The sequence below is a fragment of the Lonchura striata genome, chromosome 11 (genome assembly GCF_050655825.1).
Source record: "Lonchura striata isolate lonStrDom1 chromosome 11, ASM5065582v1, whole genome shotgun sequence".
Classification (NCBI taxonomy): domain Eukaryota; kingdom Metazoa; phylum Chordata; class Aves; order Passeriformes; family Estrildidae; genus Lonchura; species Lonchura striata.
The window spans coordinates 20,615,598-20,638,648 of record NC_140713.1 but is presented as its reverse complement, the minus strand read 5'-3'; the positions used below and the strand labels follow the sequence as shown (position 1 = coordinate 20,638,648).

Genomic DNA, 23,051 nt, shown 5'->3' with positions numbered 1-23,051 from the left:
GCGCCGTGCGCGCGCCTCGCTCTGAGGCGGCTTCCGGCCGGGGCCCGCCGAGTCTCCGCGTCCGCCCCCACCGGGGTGAGTGCGGGGCGGCCTCGGGCAGAGCCAGCGGGAAAATTTAGGGAAAAGAGCGTGTAAAGGGAGCCTTCCCCTCTCCTGCCGTCTTCCGTTCCAACTGCCTGGCTCTGGGGGGGCTGGGAGGGGGGCGGCGCTGCCGAGCTCGCGTCCACCTTCTGGGACCCTCCGCTCACTGCGCAACGTCCTCCAGAGCTCTCGGAGGGCTTTGGAAGGGCAGGTCCGAGTGGGAACACGGGTCTCTCCGTTGTGTAAGCTGCTTTTGCTGTGTCTCTGTGTCCCGTCGCTTCTTTAAGGCCTCCCGGGAGCTGCGGAGCTGCTTCAGTGGGACCCCCCTGCCTTACCCTGGTAACAGCGGCTGCCCAGCCCCTCGCACCCCATGGCAGAACCGTGCTGCAGAGCAATGTTCACTTTCTGCCGAGTGTTACCTGCCTGCCGTCACGGGATCGGTTTGCTACAGGGGCCAGAGCCTGTCTTTTCCGACACGGAAACGTATGCTCTTGCTTCCTTTCCCTCTGAAGGGGAAAAGCTGTTTTACAGTAGGCAAGAAGATTCTGAGAGGTTCATAGAATTCTTCTTTGGGAAATTAATAAAATGGAGATGAGTTGGAATGAAGCCTGGTCTGGTGGATGCAGGTGAAGTACAAGAGCAGCTGGCAAAACAAGAATTTGGCGACAGCATCTTGTCCTTACATAATTGTAGAGTGAGTTGGGTTGGAAGGGACCTCAAAGATGATCCTGTTCCAATCCCCTGCCATAGGCTGGGACACCATCCACTGGACAGTGCTTTAGTTTTATGCTTGTCTGGAATATAATACATTATATTCCTAACTGTATATTCTGCAAAGGCATAACAGGAATAGGAAGAGACAGCTTTAGTAAGCTGTGATACAGTTTTGTCGTTTGCAATGGTACTGGCTCTATGTTATAATAAAAATATCCCACTAATCCTGCCAAAACTCTGCTGATGTTTCTTGTATGGATATAACTTTAAATAATTGCCAGGAAGTGAAAATATCTTCTAGTGGCTTACTCAATCACCTATTTCAACCTTAAATAAATTGTAGAAATTAGTATTCAAGTTGGTGTTCCACCTGCTCTGTTCCTTAGGATTAACATCTTCTTAATTTCTATTGCTAAGTATGAAATCAGGTATGGTGTAGTTTCATCAGGTACTAAAAGCAGATGAGTTCATTCTGCTGCTGTGAGGGAGGTTGAATTGTTGGCAAAAAAACAGTCATGTAAAAAGAAAATCAATATGAATCTTATTTATCAACATGAAAAAAAATTAATCTTTAGGTTTGGGAAAAGTAAATGCATCCTACATAATTAAAAAGATCTCAGATTTCTTTTTGTTTCCTTTCTAGTCTTCATAGATATGTTTCTAAATTATTTTCTCCCATTCTAGTAAGTAATGTTGAAAACCCAATGCATAGGTTTAGAGACTAAAATTCAAAAGGTCGTGAGTAAATTTTGTAAGATTTAGCTAAACTTGGTTTATTAAAGTGGATTTTTAAATTTTGTGAAGTTGCTGGAAAGTGTGGGGTCATTGTCAACGTGCCTTAAGGACAGCAGCATAGAGTGACACTTGAATATTCTGGTCTGGAAGATGCTAATGATATTATTGAAAGGTAGAAACAAAGTCCTGAGTTTTGAATTCCCTTGGGTTTTGAAATAGTGTGCATCAACTATGATTTCTCATTTCACTGATCACTGAGTATTCAAAGCTATTGTCAAAATTCTTTGTGTAGGAAAGAACACTAGGAATGCAGGATTTCTGCTGAAGTGCCACGAATGTTACCTTTAGGTAAACACTCACATGTTAGGTATGGAGCTGAATTTTGTATGCTAAAAATTTGTACAATCTTAGAGAAAGCAGGATTTGAGTGAGCAGAAACTTGTTGAAATTTGTAAATATTTTTTCCAAACAACACTACTGCGTAACTGAGAATGTGAAACTCCAAATGCTTTGTATTAGTCAAGTTAGGCAGTGACATGAGCTGCAAAAAGAAATGTTAAACGTGGGGAGTAGAGAGGCTTCGGAGGAGTCGCGGGTTTGTTCCCCTCCCTGCTGTGAATCCCTGCTGTGCTTTGCACGGTCCTGCTGCCGCCTTGTGGGCGTTGTTTTGAGTGTTTGCAGCAAATGTTTGTGTTCTGTGGCACTGGGTGTTCTTGGTAAAGAGCTTCATCCTTAGCAATGTAGGTGCTCAGGTGTAATTTTTCATCATCAGGTGTGTGAATTAGTGTTTTTTTTTTTTTTACCATTGACCTTAGATTAAAAAAAAATTGTTCTTTTCAAATGGAAGAATAGTAAAACACAGTTTTAAAAATAGTCTTCTAACATGTTTTAATTAAATATGGAGAAAGCATCTTATGGAAACAATTACCTAGATCTGAACCTTCCCTTCATTGGAAGGAAAGATGGAAAGATTAAGCATGGAGAGTTTAAGCATTGGGCCAACCAGCAAAACTAAAGGAACCTAATTCAGTTTTCCTTCTGCATCAGGCAACTGGTTAGTTTGTATTTATGGCAGTTTCTGAGAAAACAAATGAACTTCCCTGGATTCCTGACGTGCTGACCTCGTAGTTGATTTTGGGAAGAAATGAGAAGGTGCTGAACCCTTTGTTTCTCCACACAGGAAGTGTGAGCAAGTCAGGAGGACAAATTGGCAGGTGGAGAGAAATGAGCATTTTATCCTTAATTTTGGTGTCAAACATGAAATGCCCACAGTGTTCTTCCCTGCTTTTTTGGGTCAGCTTTTGGTTTCTGCCTACTTGCTGGGTGTCTGCAGTTTTATTTGAATTCTGTACTACATGTAGGTTCCTTTTGCAATTAATAGGAAATATTTACTGTATTGACACATGTATAGATCAATTTTCAGATTAGGGATGAGTATCAAATCTCAATAATTTATATGTTGATTACTTTTAGAAAATTTGAGATGCTTAGTCTCCCAGGGTTGCTTACACAAGGAATTACCCCATTATTTTTCTAAACAGAAATATTAGTATCAGAAGTTCAGTATCATCAGAGAATTTTTAGCTTTAGGCTTTTGAAACCATATGTTGGAAACCATACTGCTAGAATATCCTATAATTTCCTTTCTTAAGGAGAAATCAGGTAGGATATGATACTGGAATGAGACAATTTCTTAATTATTTTTTCCCAGAAGAATAACATAGATCTAGAAACTGGTTTAGGAAATTGGAAGATTAATTATCTTTATCCATGTCTTCTATATTCAGAGACTAATAGTTTATAGAAATGTTTGTTTTTAAGGTATTTTAACCAAATTATTGAGATACCTATGTAATCTACTTTTTATCAAAAAATAAAACGTTGCACTGAGTCTCATATCAAACACATTAAAGGGCAGAACATTTCTGTGCAAACCAGTGAAATATGTCAGTGCCATTATGTCAAGAGATAATTTCTTTACTTCTCTCCAATACTCACTTCAGATATTAACATTTGCTTAGCATTTTGCAATTCTAAAGCAATTCCTCTATTTTCTAAATATTGTTCGCTTACTTCACTTCCAGTATTTCTTGTACAGAAATTGTGTGTTTACCTTGGCATTCATTACCCCATATTTCTGTTAGTAGTTTCCTCAGAGCAATTTATATTGCTTATTCACAATTTTTTCCTGTGATTTTTTTTTTTTGTTTTGTTTTCCCAGTATTCTTTTATGTATCAATTCCCTTTGAGCTACCACCTATGTAAAATTCTGTCCTTTTGGAGTTAGAATCTAGTAAGATAGCAACTTACAATTCTTATTTTTCATTAGAATGTTGTTAAAAAGAAACTAAGGAAACCAGTGTCCTTCACACAAATTGTTGTTTCTCTTGAACATCTTTTGTTTGTCAGTCATTCCTCTCCAGCAAAAAAGATTTCAGCCTTCCCTGCTCATTTATAGACCACTGTCTAATCTGACATTCTAAACATCAGTTTAATATTGAGCATTGGGAACACTGCTCTGTCCTAACTTCAGAAGTGCTTAAAGCCTCCAGGGAGGCTCAGAAAAAATATTTTGTTCCTTAGTCCATCCCATCCTACAAGAACTGAGTGCTAAAACTTGAAACATTCTAATCTTGAATGCTATTTGAAAATGTCAGGAGTACTGATCTATGAACTGGTGTGACTTTGATTTGTAGCATCTATTCTACAAGAAAATCCCACCTAAAAAAGTGCATCATCACCTCTGGTTGTGGCATTGGTGGCTTTCATCCATGGTCTGAGAATACTTTCACAAGCAATGGCAGTGATTACTGTTCTTAGTTTAGAAATAATGACTCTTTCCTTGAGATGCTCCATTTGACTTGCTGGCCTGTGCTGATGTGCATTCCCTGTTTCATTAGGACACTGCTCTGGCTTTCTCCTGAGACTGCCAGCTCAGATGACAGTTTTAGGAGGCACAGGCAGAAGCTGAATGATGAAGAGGTTTAATAATCATCTGGGTTCACACATGTTAAAGTAACACACAGCCACTGAGCTGGTCACCCTCTCAGGGGAATGCTAACACCAGAGCTATCAAAAAAGCTCTACTGATAAATTTGAAACATATTGACTTTGTGTGGTGTGCAATCAAAAGCTGGTGGCAATAACACAGCGGGGTTCTTAATCACTTTGCTGTTACAGTCATGCTCCTGCTGTCATATTTCTAAAGGTTCATTTGTTAATTTGTTGGAAAGAATGCTTAAGCAACTTGTACAGTTTCCAACAACTTCTGTGCTAAAATTAAGTGTAATGTAATATTAGACTTTCAGATAGTATGGGAGAAGGTTTTTGGAAGAAATCAATACTATGTGGAACATATTCTCATGGTTCTCAAGTGCCTTTTAAATGTTTGGATTTTTAAAATTAAGTTTGCTTGTGGGAATCTAACTCTTGTTAAGATGAACACATAATGGGAAGTACTGGATATATGAGTGTATGTGGCTCTTTAGGCTGAATATATTCCTTGAGCATTCCAGGAATAGCAGTGGAGATTGTAACTGTCAGCCCTGCAGATGAATTTTGGGATTTTTCAATAGTAAAATCTGACCATTGGCTACTTGTTTTTGTCCAGTCTGTATAGTAGGAATGTTAAGACAGTGATGGCTGCTTACTACAAGTTGTGGTGTTTGGCTGATGTATTGCAACTAGGAAGGTGATCCCTTTGGGAGAAGGGGAAATGACAAAATACTAAGCAAACAAACAGGCATCTCTCTAATTCAGTGGCAGTATTGGCCATAAAAATAAAATTTTACCAAGATGAGCCCATTTGTCCGGTATGAACTGGACTTTTCTCCTCCCCTTCCTGGTTCACTTCTTGAACAAAGATGTCATCTTCCTTCAGCCATTGTCATATGATGCTTTCAGTCCATATCAACTAAAGAACTTGCTCCCTCCCCACAGAACCCTGCAGGAAGGGGTGTCCCCCTTTAGTGTTTCAGGAGACAAAACATGAGGGAAACAGAAGTGCTTCCTTCCACTATGTGATGGAGAGGGGGATTCATGTAGGAGCCCAATCCCATTGCTTTTCAAAGAAGCACAGTGAAAGAGCAAGAGGCAACAATAAGGAGTTGCAAGAAGGGACATTTCAATTCTTAGTGATTAAAAAAAAATATCAGTACTGTTTTGATGAAGTGATTAAGTACTGGTTTTTAAAGCATCGCCAGTGTCTGGATTAGGATTTTTTAAAGTGTGTAGAAAGCTAAAAAAGATGCCAGTTCTCAGAGTGCTGTAATAATAGCATTGTGCTTCCTGTTGTAATCTTTGCAAAAGGTAGAAAGAAAATCATATACACTTAACTTTTTAAAGAAAGAAAGCAGAAAATTGAAGTAAGAAGGTGAAAAGATAATCTGGAGTTAAAGAAAGATTAATGCTGCTAGAAAGTCCCTGAAAATTAAAATCTCAGCTGTGTGTTAATGTCCATGATAGCAAAGATTATAAACTTGTAGTTGATTGTTAACAATTGGGTTGTGTAGAAAATCTGACATGTGCTGTGTTTAATGATTGTAACTGTGTAATATAAATTATATGCATTAAACTGCGTTTTGATCTCAAATATTGTTAAAATAACTCAGTGATAATATCTTACATGTTAAATCAGACTTGCTAGTGATACTATTTTAATGTTGGCAGGTGGAAATTTTCTCAGATTCTTGTCCTTGTGCTACTAAAATCATCCCTAACTAAAGATGCATCCAGACCTGTCTCCTCATCTGCACACTGAAGAGTGTAACCTAATTATCAGTCTGCTCAAGAAGTGTCACAAGGAGGTAAGAAATGTTGAGCAGAGAAAAGAGTGGGTGGGTTGGGGAAATGAGTGTCAGATAAATTAGTGGTGATATTATATGATCATGAAGAGAAAACCCTCCTCTAGGCAGAGCAGCCACGAAATATAGCTGGTGTGTTTTCACTGAAGAGCTGTCTGAAGACTGTATGTAAAATCATACCAGTGATTTATTTAGGAAATACAGCATACCTTAAAATTTTCTGTGCTGCAGCTTAACACTTAGGGACCTATTTTAAGAACCGAAATAACTTCTACATCTCTTAGCACTGTGTACCCCTTAAAAAACAATAATAAAATAAGCTTCAAATGCCCTCTTTTTGTATGCTCACAGCATTTCCATATTCCAGCTGTCCCTGGGGCAGATGCTTCAGTGTGGTTAGAAGCAGATGTGTTGATCAGCCACATGCCTGATGTTCAGTGCTTGGAGAGCTAATTGGGAATACCTACTTGACTTCCATCTTCTTACTAGACACCTACTCAAGGATGTGAAATGCTAAGTTGTCTTCAGGCTTCTCCATGCTCTTCATTGCTTCAAGATTATGGAATTGTCATCACACTTGTTTAAAAGCCTTTTTAAAAATTTGCTTTGTCTACATCTTCTGCATCTCTGAATGTAGAAGATTTGGCCCCTGCATTGAAAACTTTCTGCAGCATCATTGCAATGTTAATTATTTTCCCAGTATATTCTAAACAGATGTTCTGCAGAGATAATCTTGTGGTATTCATGCATAAAAAAGTTAAATTTAATTGTTTTTACTGAATATTAAATATTCACTATGAATGTGAAAAACTCTTCATTTACACCACTACATGCAATCTACAATATTTTCACTTCCATGGTTGTGATGTTGATCCTTTTTTCTAATGCGGATGGATTCTGAGACAATACAAATACTATCTTTACTGTTTTGAACAGAATTGTACATATTTATTTTCAAAAGCCATTGCAGGATGAGAAACAAGGCTGATAATTCACAAAATGTGAGAGAAGACGTTTTATCTGAAAGATGGGTAACAACATTTTTGCAAGATTTTAACATAGCTAAAGTAACATATTAAAAAACATTTTCAGCACCACACTTTGCTTTGATTTTTAAATTACAGCAATGAAGGGAGCAGAGTTTTAATACTAAAATTCATTTGCAGGGAGTATATTGTACTGGTTTTCTTCAGCAACATGTGATTTGTTTTGTTGACACTTTGAGTTCAGTATCTTGAAACATAAGCACCCTGCAGTCTGTTGATAGCATCTCATAGTTGCTACTTCCCATTCCACTGCTCCTCTACAGAACATCTCCAAGATTTAAAACTAAAAGTTGAATTAAATGTAGGAGTTAACACTTTTCTTCCAAGTTCAGAAATTTTAATTTGCTTAAAAATCCTTTAGGTAGTTTGAGAGATTGTAGAAGCTTTTTTCCTTTCATTTTTAGTTGATTTTTTTGCAACAACTTTAATGTTATAATGTAGATAAATGTTCTGTAGCTAGAATTTAGTGAGAAGACTACACATGCATTAATGACTCTAGTATCAAGAGAATTGCCAAATGACCATCAGTTAGGAGAACAGGCAGCATGTAAGCAATATAAAGTTAAATTGTTGTAATTATTTTTTCATAATTGTGAAAGCAAATCCAATTAGGAAAGAAAATACATTCAGAATTATCCTGAATACATAGAGGGGCTTTCTGTGCTTTGAGTAGGAATGCAGCAGTATTGATTTACTGCTTGCAAGTAATGAATGGTTGACTGGCTTTTTGTTTGTGATTTTTTTTTGTTTTGTTTTAAATGAATGTGAAGATAGAATTATCATGGACTTGTGTGATGTAGCTTACTAGACTGCCTTGAGAACTGGAACTAAAGACTGCACTTGAACTCTTTGGCATTAAAGGAATCTATTGTCAATCTGACTTATGAAGGCACTGGGAGCAGCAATAATAGTCACAGAAAAAAACATGCACAGAATTATATTCTCTTGGTTTTGTTTGAAGTTCATCTTTGCATGAAGAGGAATTACTTTTGTCAGTCTTGTGCTCAGCTGGGAGACGATGTTTGTGGTGGCAGTTTCAGAACAGAAGGGGTGAGGATGACTTTCCCACTCAGTTCAAAGGGAGCAATACTTTTTCATTTGAAATTCCATGGTAATATACTGAAATATTCTTTTTAAATTGAACTCACTGGAATCTGAAATCAGTGATATTAATGAGTTATTCGTGACTACTTGCTATTTTCTTAAAATGCCAAGATGTCCTAAGAACCTTAATCTGGAATTTAAATTGCCATTCCTGAGGGATGAAAAGCAGTATTTTTTAATTGGGTGTCCATTTTCATAACTGTCAGTTTGATTTACTTTATCCCTAATCTAGAACCTGCCCTGTATATCAAGTTTTGTATCAAGTGAGGAGAGGTTAATGGGATTCCTATGTGATGTCACTTCTTTTTTTAATAACTCTGCTCTGGTGCCAAGTATGTGCTATAAATAGACAAATTTTTATAGGTAGCAGCTCAAAGATTTGTGTATTGTCTTGCAGTTGTATCATTGTAATAGGTGTAATAGCTGTTTTTGAGAAACTGATTATTTGTTTCCTTTATAATCTCTGCCAAGAAGTTGGCATTTTAGGAATCTGTCTAAATAAACATAGAATAAACCCACTGTATGCACTACTCAGAGTGGAGTTAGCTTAAAATGTGAGTGTTCACCTTGAAATTTAACATGCAGGTATGCAACTAGAATACAAAATTAAATCTGTATTAGCTGGAATGAAAATGTTGTAAAAGCAAGATCAGTGTGTGGTAAAGTGACAGCTTGTTCTGTGCAACTGTTTCAGTCATCTGATACCCTTTATAAATCACAGAGGTATAAACAAGCTAATTATAGCACTGCTATAGTAAAGTGTTTGTCATAAACTTTATTAACCCACTCCTACTTCAGTTGTGTTCTATTGGATGAGATCTTGTTCATTGTTTGAATCCTTAACAGTGTTCATTTATCACTTGTATGAATCCACCCAGCTGCTGGTCAGCTGTGGAAATACACATAGGTTTCCCTCTGAAATGTGGAAGGGACTTAATTTGCATCTATTTTGTTCTTCTTGGCCTTTTTTGTTTAAATTCCTTAGTTGTCTGTAAGATTGGCTGAGTTGTCTCCATTCATTGTATAGCTGCAAATATTTACTAAAAGCCTCCTCCTTCAGCTCTTCTAAATCGCTTGGATGCTCTGCTGCCAGCTTCTGCCCTGAGATCCTGTAACATGGCACAGGCATCCCCCTGAAAAGGCAATCCCTCTGCAACCATGCATTCTGAGAGTGGTTCAATGTCTGTTATTACGGAATTGCTGTAAGAAATCCTGGCTAAGAGGACAGATTTTTCTGGTGAATACCATCCTGTTAGCTGTGGAGAGCCTTCATGAGGACAAGGCCTGCAGTTTTTTAGAAACTAAGGAACACCTAAATGTGTGTAAGGCCCACAGGTGAGCAGTGCCATAAAGATGGTAAATGCATCTTATTTATTAACCTCAAGATCCAGAGATTTTTTTATACTGGTTTTAATGTGCCAGTTAATTAAGCCTAGTGCCTGCATCTTCTGGATCAACAGCACTTTCTTCATGTAGCTGAGATAATGGAGCAGTGAATCCTTTGCCTCTCTAGGCCACAAAGAAATAATGAAAACTAATGCAGGGAGGACATTGCTGCTGTAGCACAACCTAGAGTTCAGAATATTTATTTTTTGTATTTTATTTAACCTAGTGTAAGAATTGTGAGACTGACTTCCAGATCAATAGAATGTATGTTCTGCATTTAAACAACAGCTTCAGCTTAGGTGTCCTCCTTTAGTCTGGTTATGCATGGTGAGTACCTTCAACTTCCAGCCAGGCAGGGGTGCCTCAAGTGATCTTCAGAAATAGCTTGAACTTCTGCCTGCTTGGGGAAAAAAGTTACCAAACACCACTTTTCACAAGAAAGGGAAAGGAAAAGATCAGGATATGTTGAAAAATGCAAATGAATTTAAATAAATTTAGAGCTTCAGAGGAAGAAACCTTTGAATTGTAATTTTTTTCTCTCCTTAACTCATCAGCACAATGTTTTGAAGTTTTTTGGCCATTGCAATGATATTGATCGTGAGATGAGGAAATGCTTAAAAAAAGAGGTAAGCAATAAATTATATATATTTTGAGTTAAATACTTAATAAAAAATGGGAGAGAACTAGAGTTGCTTTTTACTAAGTAGTATGAATCAATAAATGTAAGCATGTTCTGCTGTGGGCACTTGAGACCAAATCCAAACTTTAAAAAATAAATTAGTCAAGTAAAATCTGGCATTAACAAATGGCATGGTGTATTTTTTGATATACAAAAATAGGCAAACACATTTTAATGAAACAAATATTGCAGATAGGAACTGACACTTCACAGATTGCTTCTGACTTTTTTCTTAATTTTTTTTAGTAGTGGTATTTGCACAGAATTTAATATAAAGCAGTAATGGTCATCTCTGTAAAAATAACACTTAAAGCTGAAGTCAGTTACACTGAAATGACTTAATGAGTTGCTGAGTTAGGCCCTAAATGAAAATACCTGCAGATATGAAGGAATGAAGACAGAGTTTAAGTGGATTAACTGTTTTAATAGGCACATTTTCAGAAGAGTTTTCTTTACATTTATGGTGGTTTTGCCTGCATGACAGAACATATAAATGAACATTTTGCATACCTTTTAACTTTAAACTGTACTTTCTAATTTTTACATAAATTTCACCATACTAAAGTTTCCTTCCACATAATCTCATTATTTTCCTTCCACTGAAGCCTTTACATTAAAGGAGTTATTGATGATTACATTTGTCTGCTTTCTTAAAATGTGCTTATATTGATATGCCATTACTAGGAAGCCCCTGAAAGTTGTTCACAAATATTGAGTAGGTATAGATGTAGCTTTTAAAGATACATTGTTCTCATTCTAAAAAAAAAACATGGATGGGTTATTGAAAAATTAAATATTGGCAAGGGAAACAGTTAAGCTTTCTGTAAATCTTAAATAATGTTTTGGGACATTATTTCAGTTACAGACCAATCAGTATAATGGGTGAAAAACTTCAAATCCTTTTCAAAATCAATTTCTTTAGCAGTTTATTACATTATATGGAGAATTGAATATTTGTGGCTTACTTGGGTTTTATTCTTGATACCAATTATTGAAATATTGAACAAATATATGCTCTAACCTAAGGACAAAAATGATTTTATTCTCATGAAATACATATAAAATGATGCATTGATTTTTAATTTTCCATTTGTTTGAGCCATTAAAATGTTTCCTTTTTGTTTGCAATGAAAGGCTCTTCAAGCTTCTGCTAGTGCAGGGGCGTACTGGAAAGCGTGGTGGTCTTGTACATGTATCTTACCTGTGAAGGTTTTCTTGATTCCATTTTACACTGGAGTCCTGCCTCTGTTGTGGTTCTTGTTTAAACCAGTAAAAATCCTTACATGCCTTACCCTCATTCAATCCAGATTTGCCTTTGTTCCTTTCATCTTGGTATCCTGCTTTATCTGTGCGTATAATTAATGTCCAAGATCAAAAATAGACCAAGCCTGTGATGACAAATTCATGTTTCAGAAGGCAGATGCACATTAATCAGTGTCTTGCAAAAGGAAAAGAGCCTGACCTGTGCTCTAGAATAGCACCAGTGCAACTTTTTTTCCTAGTTCATGTGTGAAGTGTAGCTGTCGTACGTTAGATCACTGTCTAATTAAGTTCCTCCTTAAGATTAACTGAATATTCTTTATTAGAATGTTCTAATAATCTTTAGCTTAATAACCTCAGACTTAAAGACCTGTATTTTAATGGAATAAATGTTAATTTCAAAGTTGAAATGTTAATTTCAAAGTAAAAATGAACCTATATCTAGGTATTAACAAGAGCTGTATTTCTAATGCGTCAGTCAAACATGTTGTTTCTGCTTCTGGGTAAAAATGCTTCTACAGTTTTAAATTTGACATATCTGTTTAATGGTAACAGCTGACCTATTAATTTCCTTATCTATCTTGCAGTTTGAAGAAAACAGGCGCAGAAACCGGGAGAAACGACAGAGGATAATAAATGCTCACAAAGCCTCAGAGAAATGAGCTGTGCTGTGGCTGGACAGCTGCAGCTCCACAGGGATACTCACTTGCAAGCTGACAGAATACTTGTGTTTCATCACCAGTGCCCAACCTGTGGTTTGTGAAATGGTGACAAAATAAATGCATCTAATATGTATTCATTCCCAACAAGGCAAACAATGTGAAAAAATAAATACCATACATTGCTCACAACCTAACTTAATTTTTGACCTCTAAAAGAAAACTATGGTGGCAAGTCTGTTCTGGCATTTTTATGATTGTTAAGTAATGAGGAATTGGTGTGTGTGAGGTACTATGTGTTTAGGGCAGCTGTGTTCCCCACTCTGTACTGAGTCACATTTATTTCCTTGTGTTTAGAAGTTTCTCTTTCATATCATGGGTTTTGTAGGTTTTTTTTGGTTTGTTTTTCATTGCAGAACACTAAATTACTTTTTCCATCACTTTTTGTACTGTAATTATAACACTTCTTAAATGGATTAGGAAAAAGAAATTTTAAACAGATGTGGCTTGAAATTGGAAATTGCCTATCAAGGAATAATTGGAGTTCTAGTATTTTTATTGGAGCTAAAAGGATGAAGCTACTGTCTTCAGCTGAGAAGATTACAAATCCTCACTGCCAACCATATGTACTGTGTAGACTGTTGTAAGACAATTTGTTCATCATACCCAAAACAAGCGGTTTTAGAAATTCACAATGGAACATTTCCAGAGATTTACAAAGCTTCCCCTTGATTTTTGTTGAGTACAATCAGTGTGTGCTGAGTGATTTTTCAAGAGGAGTGCTGCCAGAAATGTAAGCTGAAGTTCTTCCATTTTCTCTGGTACAAAAGTAAAGTCACATTATGACTATTGAGGTTGAAGCACAGCTGACACTGAAGAAATATGTAACTTTCTCAGGCAAGTCAACGTGTATTGTGTAACCAAGTTGCCTTGTTAGCCTATAAAAGGTGTTTATTTTCCATCAAACTGCTGAAAGCCCAGATCAAGTCTTAAGAATCCAGAAGATTTGATATCAAAACATACACTGGTTTGTCCACTGATGGAGTTGCTTCTCTGTGTGTGCTGGATTCGCCTTACTTTTAAATAATGACTCTGTTCTGCCTACCAGCAAAATACTTTTTAAAAACTATAAATATTGTTGAGCCAAATATACAAAGTATCTAGAAGGTGCCTATTCTACAGTGAATTACATGTTGTTTGTTGTAAGAATCATTGTTGATACTCAATCTTGAAATTGGTATGTACCCTTGTTTTTGGAAGAAAATGGTATTTTGTGAGCTGTTTTGAAGGGTGATTTAAAATAATTTTTGTTATTTTTCAATACCTGGATGGACCCAATTAAATAGTTAAAATTAAACCACAAATGTTTTCAGTGAAAGCTCCAAGCAAAGCTGAAGCAATCGTTTCTGCATTTTGACATGCTGTTTGTTTCTTAGAACAAGTAAATGATGCACTGTTTGAATTAATACTTGAATGGTTGGAAATGGTGCAGCCTTTATTGGTACTTTTCAGAGTATTTTGAAAGAGTACTTTGTAGTGAACTCCCCTGTCTGGGAACTCTGCATCCATGATACTTCCTCCATTTGAGATGAGACAACCTACTTCAGGCAAGCTCCTAAGTAGGATATATAGCCTTTAAGTAAATAAATTGAGAATTGTTCCAGAGATTAGGTTGAGAAGCTGATATCTTGAGTGTAGAAGCACTGAAGCTTTTGTTTCTTTAATCAGCTTCTGTGAGTCCCAATCTTTCACAAAGCAACAAAAAAGAAACCAAGAGCCACTTACCACAGCTCATTAGTCAGAATCATGTTTGCAAAGATCAATGTGCTTAGTGAATGAAAGACCAAATGGCCCACACAATTCCTATTGATACTTTTAACTAGATTTATTTATAAATCTATTTTACAGATCAGCTTTGTTTACCTAGTGAAAGTCTGATCATGGTCTTCCTTCTGTTTCTCTTTGCTAATTGCCCACTAGTAGTGTGATATGAGAGTGCCCATTGATGCCTGTGGGTTTTGTTCCTTTTGTTTGATACAGAGTTCATGTTGCTAATTTGATCTTGAAGCTGGAAAACACTGGTGTAAAAATACTGGTGATTTATCTGACAGAGAAAGAGGTAAGGGTGAAATACTAAACGCAGATTTTTTTTCTTGTTTTCTAAAGTGAGCTTGGGTGAAATAAACCTTTTCTCTATAGACTTTAAAGACAGTTCATTGCAATGTCATTTGTCCATAGGAAAATTTTGCTCATTGTTTTTTCTGACAGTGTGCATTTGAGAGAGAAATTCCATGTAATTTGTGATGAATTGCATGTGAGAAGTTCATGTGTGTTTCATGTCAGAAAGTGAAGAAGAGGGAAATGGGGCAAATGGCAGCTCTGGCCATAATGGTGAGGGTTTTGCATATTGAAGTGCCATAAAAATCTCAGATACATGGACAGGAGGAGGACAGAGCAAAGGGAATTACTACTGTCCAGCCAAATCCCTCCAATTTTACCAGAAACACCTGGTAACACTATTCATACTGTACTTTCCCTTGCTGGAAAACTAAATGACATTATGTTTTCCTTAATTTTTTTTTAATTTATTTTTTAGTAGAAGTAAAAATACTCTGTTGACTAGCAGCAGCATAGTGTAAGAACAGCAGGGTGAGTTCTTGCTCTGGTGTTAATTTCTTTATACAACAGGGCTTGTCTCCTGTTAAGCTGCAGTGCTGTTAATATATTATGAATATATAATACTTGTCTTTCCCTGTAAACTTTAGTTGGTAACATCCTCAAGGAATTATGTCGTTTGTTGCTGATACAGATGATGCGCAGTGTCTAGACCTTGAAGCAAAGCCTTGATTTAGTTGAGCTGACTGTACTATTTGGGAGAGGACGAGTCCTATGAATTAGTTATTCCCTCTGTTACTGGAAATCTATGTAATAATATGTAATGCATATTTCCAATGTGTTATGCACTTTGCTGAAGCTCTACGCCTCATGTATAAAGTATATTCAACAGACATGCATTTCTGAATTTGGCACTGCCCATGCTTTCAAAATTTCATGACATCCAATACAATTTTTTTCTGATATAAATTAAAACACACTTCTGTGGAATACCTAACGACATTTGAACAACTGGAAAACTGATACCAGATTCTGACAGTTGAGTTAAAAATTAATTATTAACATTAGTGCTTAAGCAAAGGAGATTCTGTGCCTGGATGGCATAGTGGATTTTAGTGGTGCAGCTTATGATACACATTGAGTTTTATTAACATGGACTAGAATGGAGTATCAGCAAATCTTAGTGGTCCCATTAGAGTGTTTATTTTATAGGCTCAGTAATAACCATGCTGCTCATCAACAGAACCTGCCTTGCAGTACAAGGTATACTAATAAACTTGAAGGTGAATAGTAGATTCACATAATGTTCCCCAAACCTACTTAAATTGGTGTGTAGCAAAAAATATATCAACGAGAACAAAATATATATTTAGCTTGAAAATGGTTCTTGTGGACCATCATGCTTTAAAATTATTATTTTGAACTATTTGGTGACATTTTAAAGGCTGGGAACTTTCATGTGGAGCTATTGCTTTAACCAGTGAGACTTTTATTGGTATTTTAATGTAGACCCTTAGATAAAACAAGATATATTTCAAAGATGTAAGTGAACAGAAAAATCTTCTGGGACAGTAATTACCTGGAAGGATGTTACTGATGGCTTGGCAGAACTCATTGCCAGTACAGACGTCAGCCATCCAGAACCCGGAGATTTGTTTCAGCTTGGCAAAAGCATCAAATGCCTTGAAGAGTATGGGTATGTGTGGCTAAGTTACAGGAACGCTGATACGACCATGTCATCCCCAACACTGAGGTGCTGAGAGCAAAGGACGTGTTATGTTCACATGACATTAGCGGTCTAATTTTTACAAAAACCTTTTGATTGGAGACTATCCATGACCTTTGCTGCCAGCAGCCCGACGCTTGAGTTGTTCGACTTGAAGTAAATCTGATTTTCCCTCCAGCCCCGGGCTGAGGCGGCTGCTCCCCGCGCTGGCATCACCGCGCTCCGGATGCCAGCGGTGACTGCGGCTCCGTCCCGGCAGTGCCACTGGGAAACCCTTCCTAACAGACTGCCAGGAGGAACATTGGGAATGTTTTGCTGAACTGCCCGCTGTCAGCCGACAGACACCGGACGTGATCGTGCTCAGACCGGGGCGGCGGCCGGTTCGGAGCCGCACAGGGCGGCCTGCGCTGCCTCCGGGGCCAGCCGTCAGCGCTTGGCGCTGCGGGATCACCGCGATCCGCAGCGCCGTCTCCGCTCGCCGCCTGGCAGCTGGGAACATCGCCAGGCTCGGCGGCCACTACCCGGCATCCCGTATCCCGTTCTCCATCCCGCATCCCGTATCCCATTCCCGTATCCCGTTCTCCATCCGCATCCCGGTCCGCACCCCGCGCTGCGGGGCTCGGCAGCGCCGCCCAGCGGCCGCCCCGCCCCGCGGGAGGCGCGGCCTTCCCGCCGCGCGGGCGGGGCTCCCTCAGGCCGCGCCGCCATGTTGGCGGGGCCCTGGGTGCTGCTTTTGCCGCAGCCTTGCGGTGCTGAGGTGTCGGTGTGTGCCCAGGTGCTCGTGCTGTGTTGAGGAATGGCCTCAGCTCCTGTAAGAACCTGGATTCTCTGCAGGCCAACCGCAGTGTCTGCCTCAGGTGAAACAACATCCACACTTCCCTCATGGGCCTAAAGTTGTCACATCTGGCCCCCGTGCTCTGGCATACTCTGGGGATGCTGTTGATTGCTCGTTGATGCTGAATTCTTTGTACAATCCTGCTTCTGTTTATCACCCAGTTCTTTTATTTATTTAAGTCAAGTCCATGTTGTGCTCTGAACAGCACTGTTGAAATTAGCAAACATGGTTGGCCTTTGGTATGTCCAGCACTGAGCAAGGCTCTGGTGTAGGGTCCCATGTGTTGCCACAAAACACAGCGGGGACAGTACCAAAAAGTCGTCCCTATGGTGTTTGGTAGGATTAGAAGACCACACCTCACTCTCTTCGACCTCGTTTCAGCTATAAGAGATACTTTAGAAACACCTGTGTTGTGCCTTAATGCAGGCATTCCTGTTTTCCAAAGTTCAGCAGGATGCTGGAACTGGCTAATGCACCTGGCTTTGGAAGCAGCCAGGAATAAAAGATCATCCTCAAAGACAACTGGCATGGATGAAGTTTTGATTTATTAGTGATTCATTTTGTGTAGCATAATAGTTGGTTTGTCACTTGCTTTGGGTATTCTGTAATATTGTAATTATTTATCCAGTGGCACCTTAGACCATGCACGCACTGCACAAAACAATCCATCTCAGCTGTCTCTGGTAATTTAAACCTGCAGCTTTTAATTCTTAACTTTCCTTTAGCTTTCAGAGCTACATATTTGTGTGGCTTATTTAGCTGTGTTTTGGTTTGGTTCATATTCTAACATTCCTGGTAATGAATATATAAAGTACTTTGTGTCTAAGTGGCATTAGTTAGACAGCTGTGGTTACAAACAGCCCACATAATCATATTAAATCAATATTAAATGTGTGCTGCTGAATAGTTGTCTTTGGGATGCTGATGGTCCCAATTTAATTTAAACTTCATCCCACTAGTGCTCCAAAAAAACCTCAGAGGAAAACAAATCAAAAATCAAATCCCCAAATGAGTAACTCCGAATGGAATAACAGATCTTTCATAATTGGTCCACAGTGGATTCATTTAGGTGGATATACACAAGTGTGTAGTGTGTGGCAGCAAACAGTCCAAAACCTGTTGGCTGTTCGCTGCAAGAGAGGGAAAAATGGTGAAGAATAATGGGTGTCAAGATACTTTTTGTTTGTTTGTTTGTTTTTTGTGATAAGAGAGTTTATTTGAACTAGGAAAATAGAAAAGACTCATTTGAGTTATGGTGTTTCATGTGAGGAAAAGATATAAATACTAGAAGTTTCTTCAGAAAGCCAGTTTGTCCTCAGTGTGATGCAGCTGTGCTGCTGTTGGTTCTGTTTGCAGGATGACCAAGAATAGATGGTGAGGGCTGAAGAGGGGCAGCAACAAGGAAACTTGACACTTTCCTCTGGAGCTGTTTGGTATTCAAAATGGAGACTCTTAAATCATCTGGTGATAACAAGAGCTAGACATTCTCCCTTGGATTTTTTTTTGTGCTGAGCTTGTGTTCATGGCTTCTGTTTCTGCTTGGGGCTGTGTTCAAGGTGAGGGAAAAAATGTTTTAGTTGATCTAAGTCTCCTGGTTGGGAAATTGCAAATTATTGCTGGGAGTGGTGCATTGAGTGGAAACCAATTCCAGTGCCCAGTACTCACTGGAGATGTTGTAATTTTATCTATTCTTGTTAATTAGGTCTTAAAATGTTTTGGAAGAGACTGCATACAAAAGTTGTGTACTGTATGTATTATGGGAGAACAGAAAGAGAAGATACATGCAAGGGAAGTGAGAATTCTCTCTTTGAACAGGAGAGCACGAAGGGAACCTGGTTTGTATGAAAATATGTCTTTTAATAGATTGAATATTGAGGAAGAATTTGGGACATTAATCATTGGGACTTTTATTTTTGGCTTGATGTAGTTACAGATCATCAGGCCAGTTCTAGTGTATTGTGGTGCTGCTAAGGTGACATTTCTTTGTGCCCTTACACCAAAAATGGTGCTTAAAAGATGCCTGGCAAGTATGGGTCAGGTGAACCTGGGTCTCTGCTGTGTCCATTCCTCAGTTGTGTTCTTCCATCTGCTGCTGCTCCAGAGGTTGCCCAACAACTCACGTCTGATTTATGTAAGGGAGTTATTAAGGAATGAAAAGCGGAAGAGGTAAAGGCAGAAATGTTGGATTGTCAAAATTATTAGTAGCATCTAAAACTAGATTTGGAGTAGTGCTGTGTGTGTGCATGTGTACCTATATCTGTATATGTATAAATGTATAAAAATTTGTAAGGTGGTGAAAGAAAGGAGGTGACCCATTCAGCCAACATTTCCAGTATGGAAGGGTTATGGTCCTTGTTCTCTCAAGCTGTCTGATGGATCAAAACCCAGCAGTAATACAACAGTGCAGCCTTAGAGAGGTGTACTTTTATTTGGGGATTTTGATTCACCATATGAAAAGTGAAAAAAATATTACCAAAAATCAAGAGTGGAACCAAAATACACGACTCTTTCTGTTGTCTTTTGAGACACTGCAAATAGGCATTTTAATTTAGGTGTGTTTGACTTGGCTTTGACAGTGAGAGAAGCTAAAATAGCTTAGTAGCAGCAAGAAGTTTTGAATGATCATCTGCCTCTGTGCTAACCTGCATTTTAGAATTATTTCAGCTAAGTGCAGAATTGTTCTGAGTCTTAGCATTCCCAAACAAATAAGATCACTGATGTAATGACAGATGTGAATAGTGTACAAATACAGCAAATAAGAATTTTGCTATTTTTCAGCCCATGGGAAGGGATGACTGACTAGTAGATTTGCATCTAGACTACACAGATGCTAAGTTTTTTTGCTTAAATAATTATAATAATTTCTTATAATAAATACCTTGATTTCAATCTGATCATCAATGACAAGCAATGCAAGTTATTTTTGCTGATACCATAAAATCCTTCAAGTAATTATGGCTTACTCTTCAAAATTAGATCACCGTGTTTCATCTTCATTTGGCTTTCTACAAAAGTGGTGATAGATAAATACTTGAGCACAGCCCCTTGAGGTCTGTGGTACATTGCAAAGATCCAGTACTTAGCAGATAAAGCCAAAATCAGCCCAGGGAGACCTCAAGTCTATTGAACCCTTTAGATTTGAGCTAGTGATGGGCTCCTCCAAAAGCCATGGTCTTAAACAGCTGTGAACCTAAGTTCAGATTCAGATCTGGTTTTGTTTTACAGCTTCCTCTTATCTTTGTAAGCAGAACCAAAACCATGGTTTCAAGTCTCTTTTGTCCAGCAGATTAATAAATGCATGGGCTTGAAACTCAAATCCAGATTTGGTGGTTTAGGCTTGTGCTAATTTTTTCTTCTTTTTAAAATGAAACAAAAGATGAACAACCACCTCAGCAGCTGGTCAGAAAAGCTGCCATTTTACCATACCTAAATTGGAATTCTCAGTTTAAGTGTAAAATTGGCCTTTAGGAAAGGGAAGAACACAGGATGCTACCCTGAGACAGTTGGCAGGTGGCAAGTTGACGGAGCATTTTCCTCCAGACCTGTGCTGAACCACTCAATCTTGACTTGAAACCGAGTGCTGGAATGATTATGTGTTGTTGCTGCTGAGCAGAGAGTGCTTCCAGCATAGAGAGCAGTTGTACATGTACAGAGTGGGTGAAGGAATCAGAGTACATACACCAGCCATTTTCTCTTACAAGTGAGTATGTAGACAGGGAATTTGTAATTGCGGTTGCTTTTCTGCAGAAATTGTTCTCTGCTGTTACATTCTTTTCACAGCAGTATTAGGGAGTTCTTTCAATTATGCGTCTTTTGAAATTGTTTTAAAAAAATTGTATTCTTCTTAGTTTACAAATAGTCACTGGCACCAGGCTAGTGGTTTTGATTTTTTTGCATGGCTGTGGGGAATTGTTTAATTCTCCTTTCTGAGTCCTCTTTCTCTAGGTCAGCAGCCAGCAGCGAGGAACATCAAGTAAAAATAAAACTCCTATTTTTAGTTCAGCTACATAATGTCCTATTTATAATACTGAAATTTCAGCTACTACCTGGCCCCTTTCAATTCAATGAACCATCTCTTCTCTGTTAGCCCTCGTTGCTCTTTTTTCACATCTGCCCCTTTTGATTCTTCTGCAATTATTTTTGTAGGTTTGGGGATGCTTTTCCAATGGGGCTTTTAATTCTGCACAGTGACCAGTTCAAGTAATTTGACTAGAAATAAGGGCAAATAGCAGCTAGGAGGGGATACTCAAAACTTAACATAATTCATCCTCAAAATTTTAACATCATGAAATTCTTGGGGGGGAAGCAGCTGCAATCACAACGGTATATCAGTTGATCCAGATAAATGTTTGCTTCTGCTCTTAATCTCTCTTGACTATGAAAACATGATACCTTAACTTCATTTTCCTTAGGATGATTCATAACAGTAATTTTCTTCTCTCCCCCCATAAACTTTAACACAGGCCAGTGAGAGGGAGACAGAGGAGCACATACACAAACATCTCCTGGCTAGCCAATAAACTGCCTGGGATGTGGAGGTGAAGTGGTTAAAAGTGTGTTGAAAACCTCAGAGTGTAGCTGAAGTCTGGGGTTTTGGCAAGTAAAAGATGGCTCTCAACACAAGACCTTAGGAAAAATGCATTTGTGTGAAGGCAGTTTTACCCTGCCCACAGTCTTGGAGATAAGGGGGGAATTGTAACAGGAATAGTTCCAAAATACATTTGTCAGCTTGGAGAGCAAGGAGGAAATGTTGATGTGCCACTGGGCAAAGTTCTGCTGCCATCAGAGAGTGGGCTTCAAAATGGGGATTTCACTCTGGTTAAGCCAAAACTAATGTAGAAAAATTTTCAGTTAGAAGCAGCTTGTGAAACATGATAGACCTATTATCCACTGGGGACTGAGCACTGAAAACATTTTATTTATTTCCTCCATATGATGTATCTCACTTGAAAGAAATGACTTGTAAACCTACAGCTTTTCAACGTGGTTGAGTCATGCTGGAGACTGATGAGAAGTTGGATGGGGGCGGAGGAGGAGGGAAAGTAATTCTGGTAATGTGGAGACCTTGTCATTGTGTGGCAAAGTTTTGAGTTTTAAGAACCATGATTATGCTTGAGCAAAATTTTTGCATGACGTGTATGATACTGTGTTGGAAACGGAATAAATAGATTGAGCAAGTACTTAGCCAGGCACCGTCACGTTGTTGTAGCAGAGGTAGCAAAGTCTGATGGCTGGAAACAGCCATTCTTTAGGAAAATGGGGAGCTGCTTTAAAAGAGACAAAATAATATAAAAGCACAATTTAAAACACCCAAGCAACAAACTCTGTAACCCACAGCATTCAGTGGCAGAGGTACAGAACACTTTATGTAATTAGATTCCAGGTACAAAGAGCTCTGCATTTCACAAAATTTCAGTTGTCTTCTGAGCAACAACAAAAGCTATTGTTTTTTCTTGTCCTGTTTTGTCTCCTTGTTTGAATATAAATCCAAAGAGAGTTCCTTCTTTTCAAATAGCTCTTTTTTTTCTCCTTCTTTAATATGCAGAATAAACAATATAAAGTGGAAATAAGGGAGATATAAATAAAGGAAAAATTCTATCTTATGGCTGCTCTGTCTCAAAACCTTAATCTGTCGTTGAGTAAGAGATTCTTTTTGGAGAGGAAGGTGATGGTTGGAATGAGGTTAGGTAGGATAAATGTGTAATTCTATTGTTATATTTAGTATTGCAGTATCTGTGAGTCAAGAGAAAAGGTAGCAGGGTACAGATGTGCAAAAGAGGAATATTTGAGGGTTGTCAGTCCCTGCTTGAGGAGAGACCGTATGAGTAAATGAGGTCAACAGAAGTATAAAAATAGACAATGTGAAAAAGGGATGGAGGGAGAAGAGCACCTTGGAAAATGTCCACAGG

General features: G+C 38.4%; 1 protein-coding gene and 1 long non-coding RNA gene across 7 annotated transcripts in view; both read left to right on the top strand.

The window, feature by feature from the left end:
* Positions 1–7: 7 nt before the first annotated feature.
* CMC2 (C-X9-C motif containing 2) lies at positions 8–12,658 on the top strand. 6 transcript variants are annotated; one of them, XM_085589875.1, is made up of 5 exons: positions 8–75; positions 369–420; positions 6,199–6,335; positions 10,423–10,494; positions 12,395–12,658. In XM_085589875.1, the coding sequence occupies exons 3-5, from the start codon at positions 6,255–6,257 to the stop codon at positions 12,467–12,469; spliced, it is 228 nt and encodes a 75-aa protein (XP_085446001.1). In that variant the 5' UTR covers positions 8–75; positions 369–420; positions 6,199–6,254; the 3' UTR covers positions 12,470–12,658. The 6 variants fall into 6 exon arrangements, with proteins under 6 accessions (XP_085446001.1, XP_085446000.1, XP_085445998.1 ...); XM_085589874.1 differs by having other exon boundaries at positions 369–564; XM_085589872.1 differs by having other exon boundaries at positions 369–611.
* A 4,342-nt stretch (positions 12,659–17,000) lies between these two features.
* Positions 17,001–23,051, top strand: part of LOC146766443 (uncharacterized) — a 55,156-nt gene continuing 49,105 nt past the window's right edge. The window contains exon 1 of the long non-coding RNA XR_014957982.1: positions 17,001–17,164. This is a non-coding gene — a long non-coding RNA (uncharacterized LOC146766443). The remainder of the gene's footprint in view (positions 17,165–23,051) is intronic.

Excerpts from the sequence above, each read along its gene's own strand:
- CMC2 (XM_021541214.4), top strand. The coding sequence starts at position 6,255 with ATGCATCCAGACCTGTCTCCTCATCTGCACACTGAAGAGTGTAACCTA. Across the intron at positions 6,336-10,422 it reads TCAAGAAGTGTCACAAGGAG|CACAATGTTTTGAAGTTTTT; the intron begins GTAAGAAATGTT and ends TTAACTCATCAG. Across the intron at positions 10,495-12,394 it reads GGAAATGCTTAAAAAAAGAG|TTTGAAGAAAACAGGCGCAG; the intron begins GTAAGCAATAAA and ends TCTATCTTGCAG.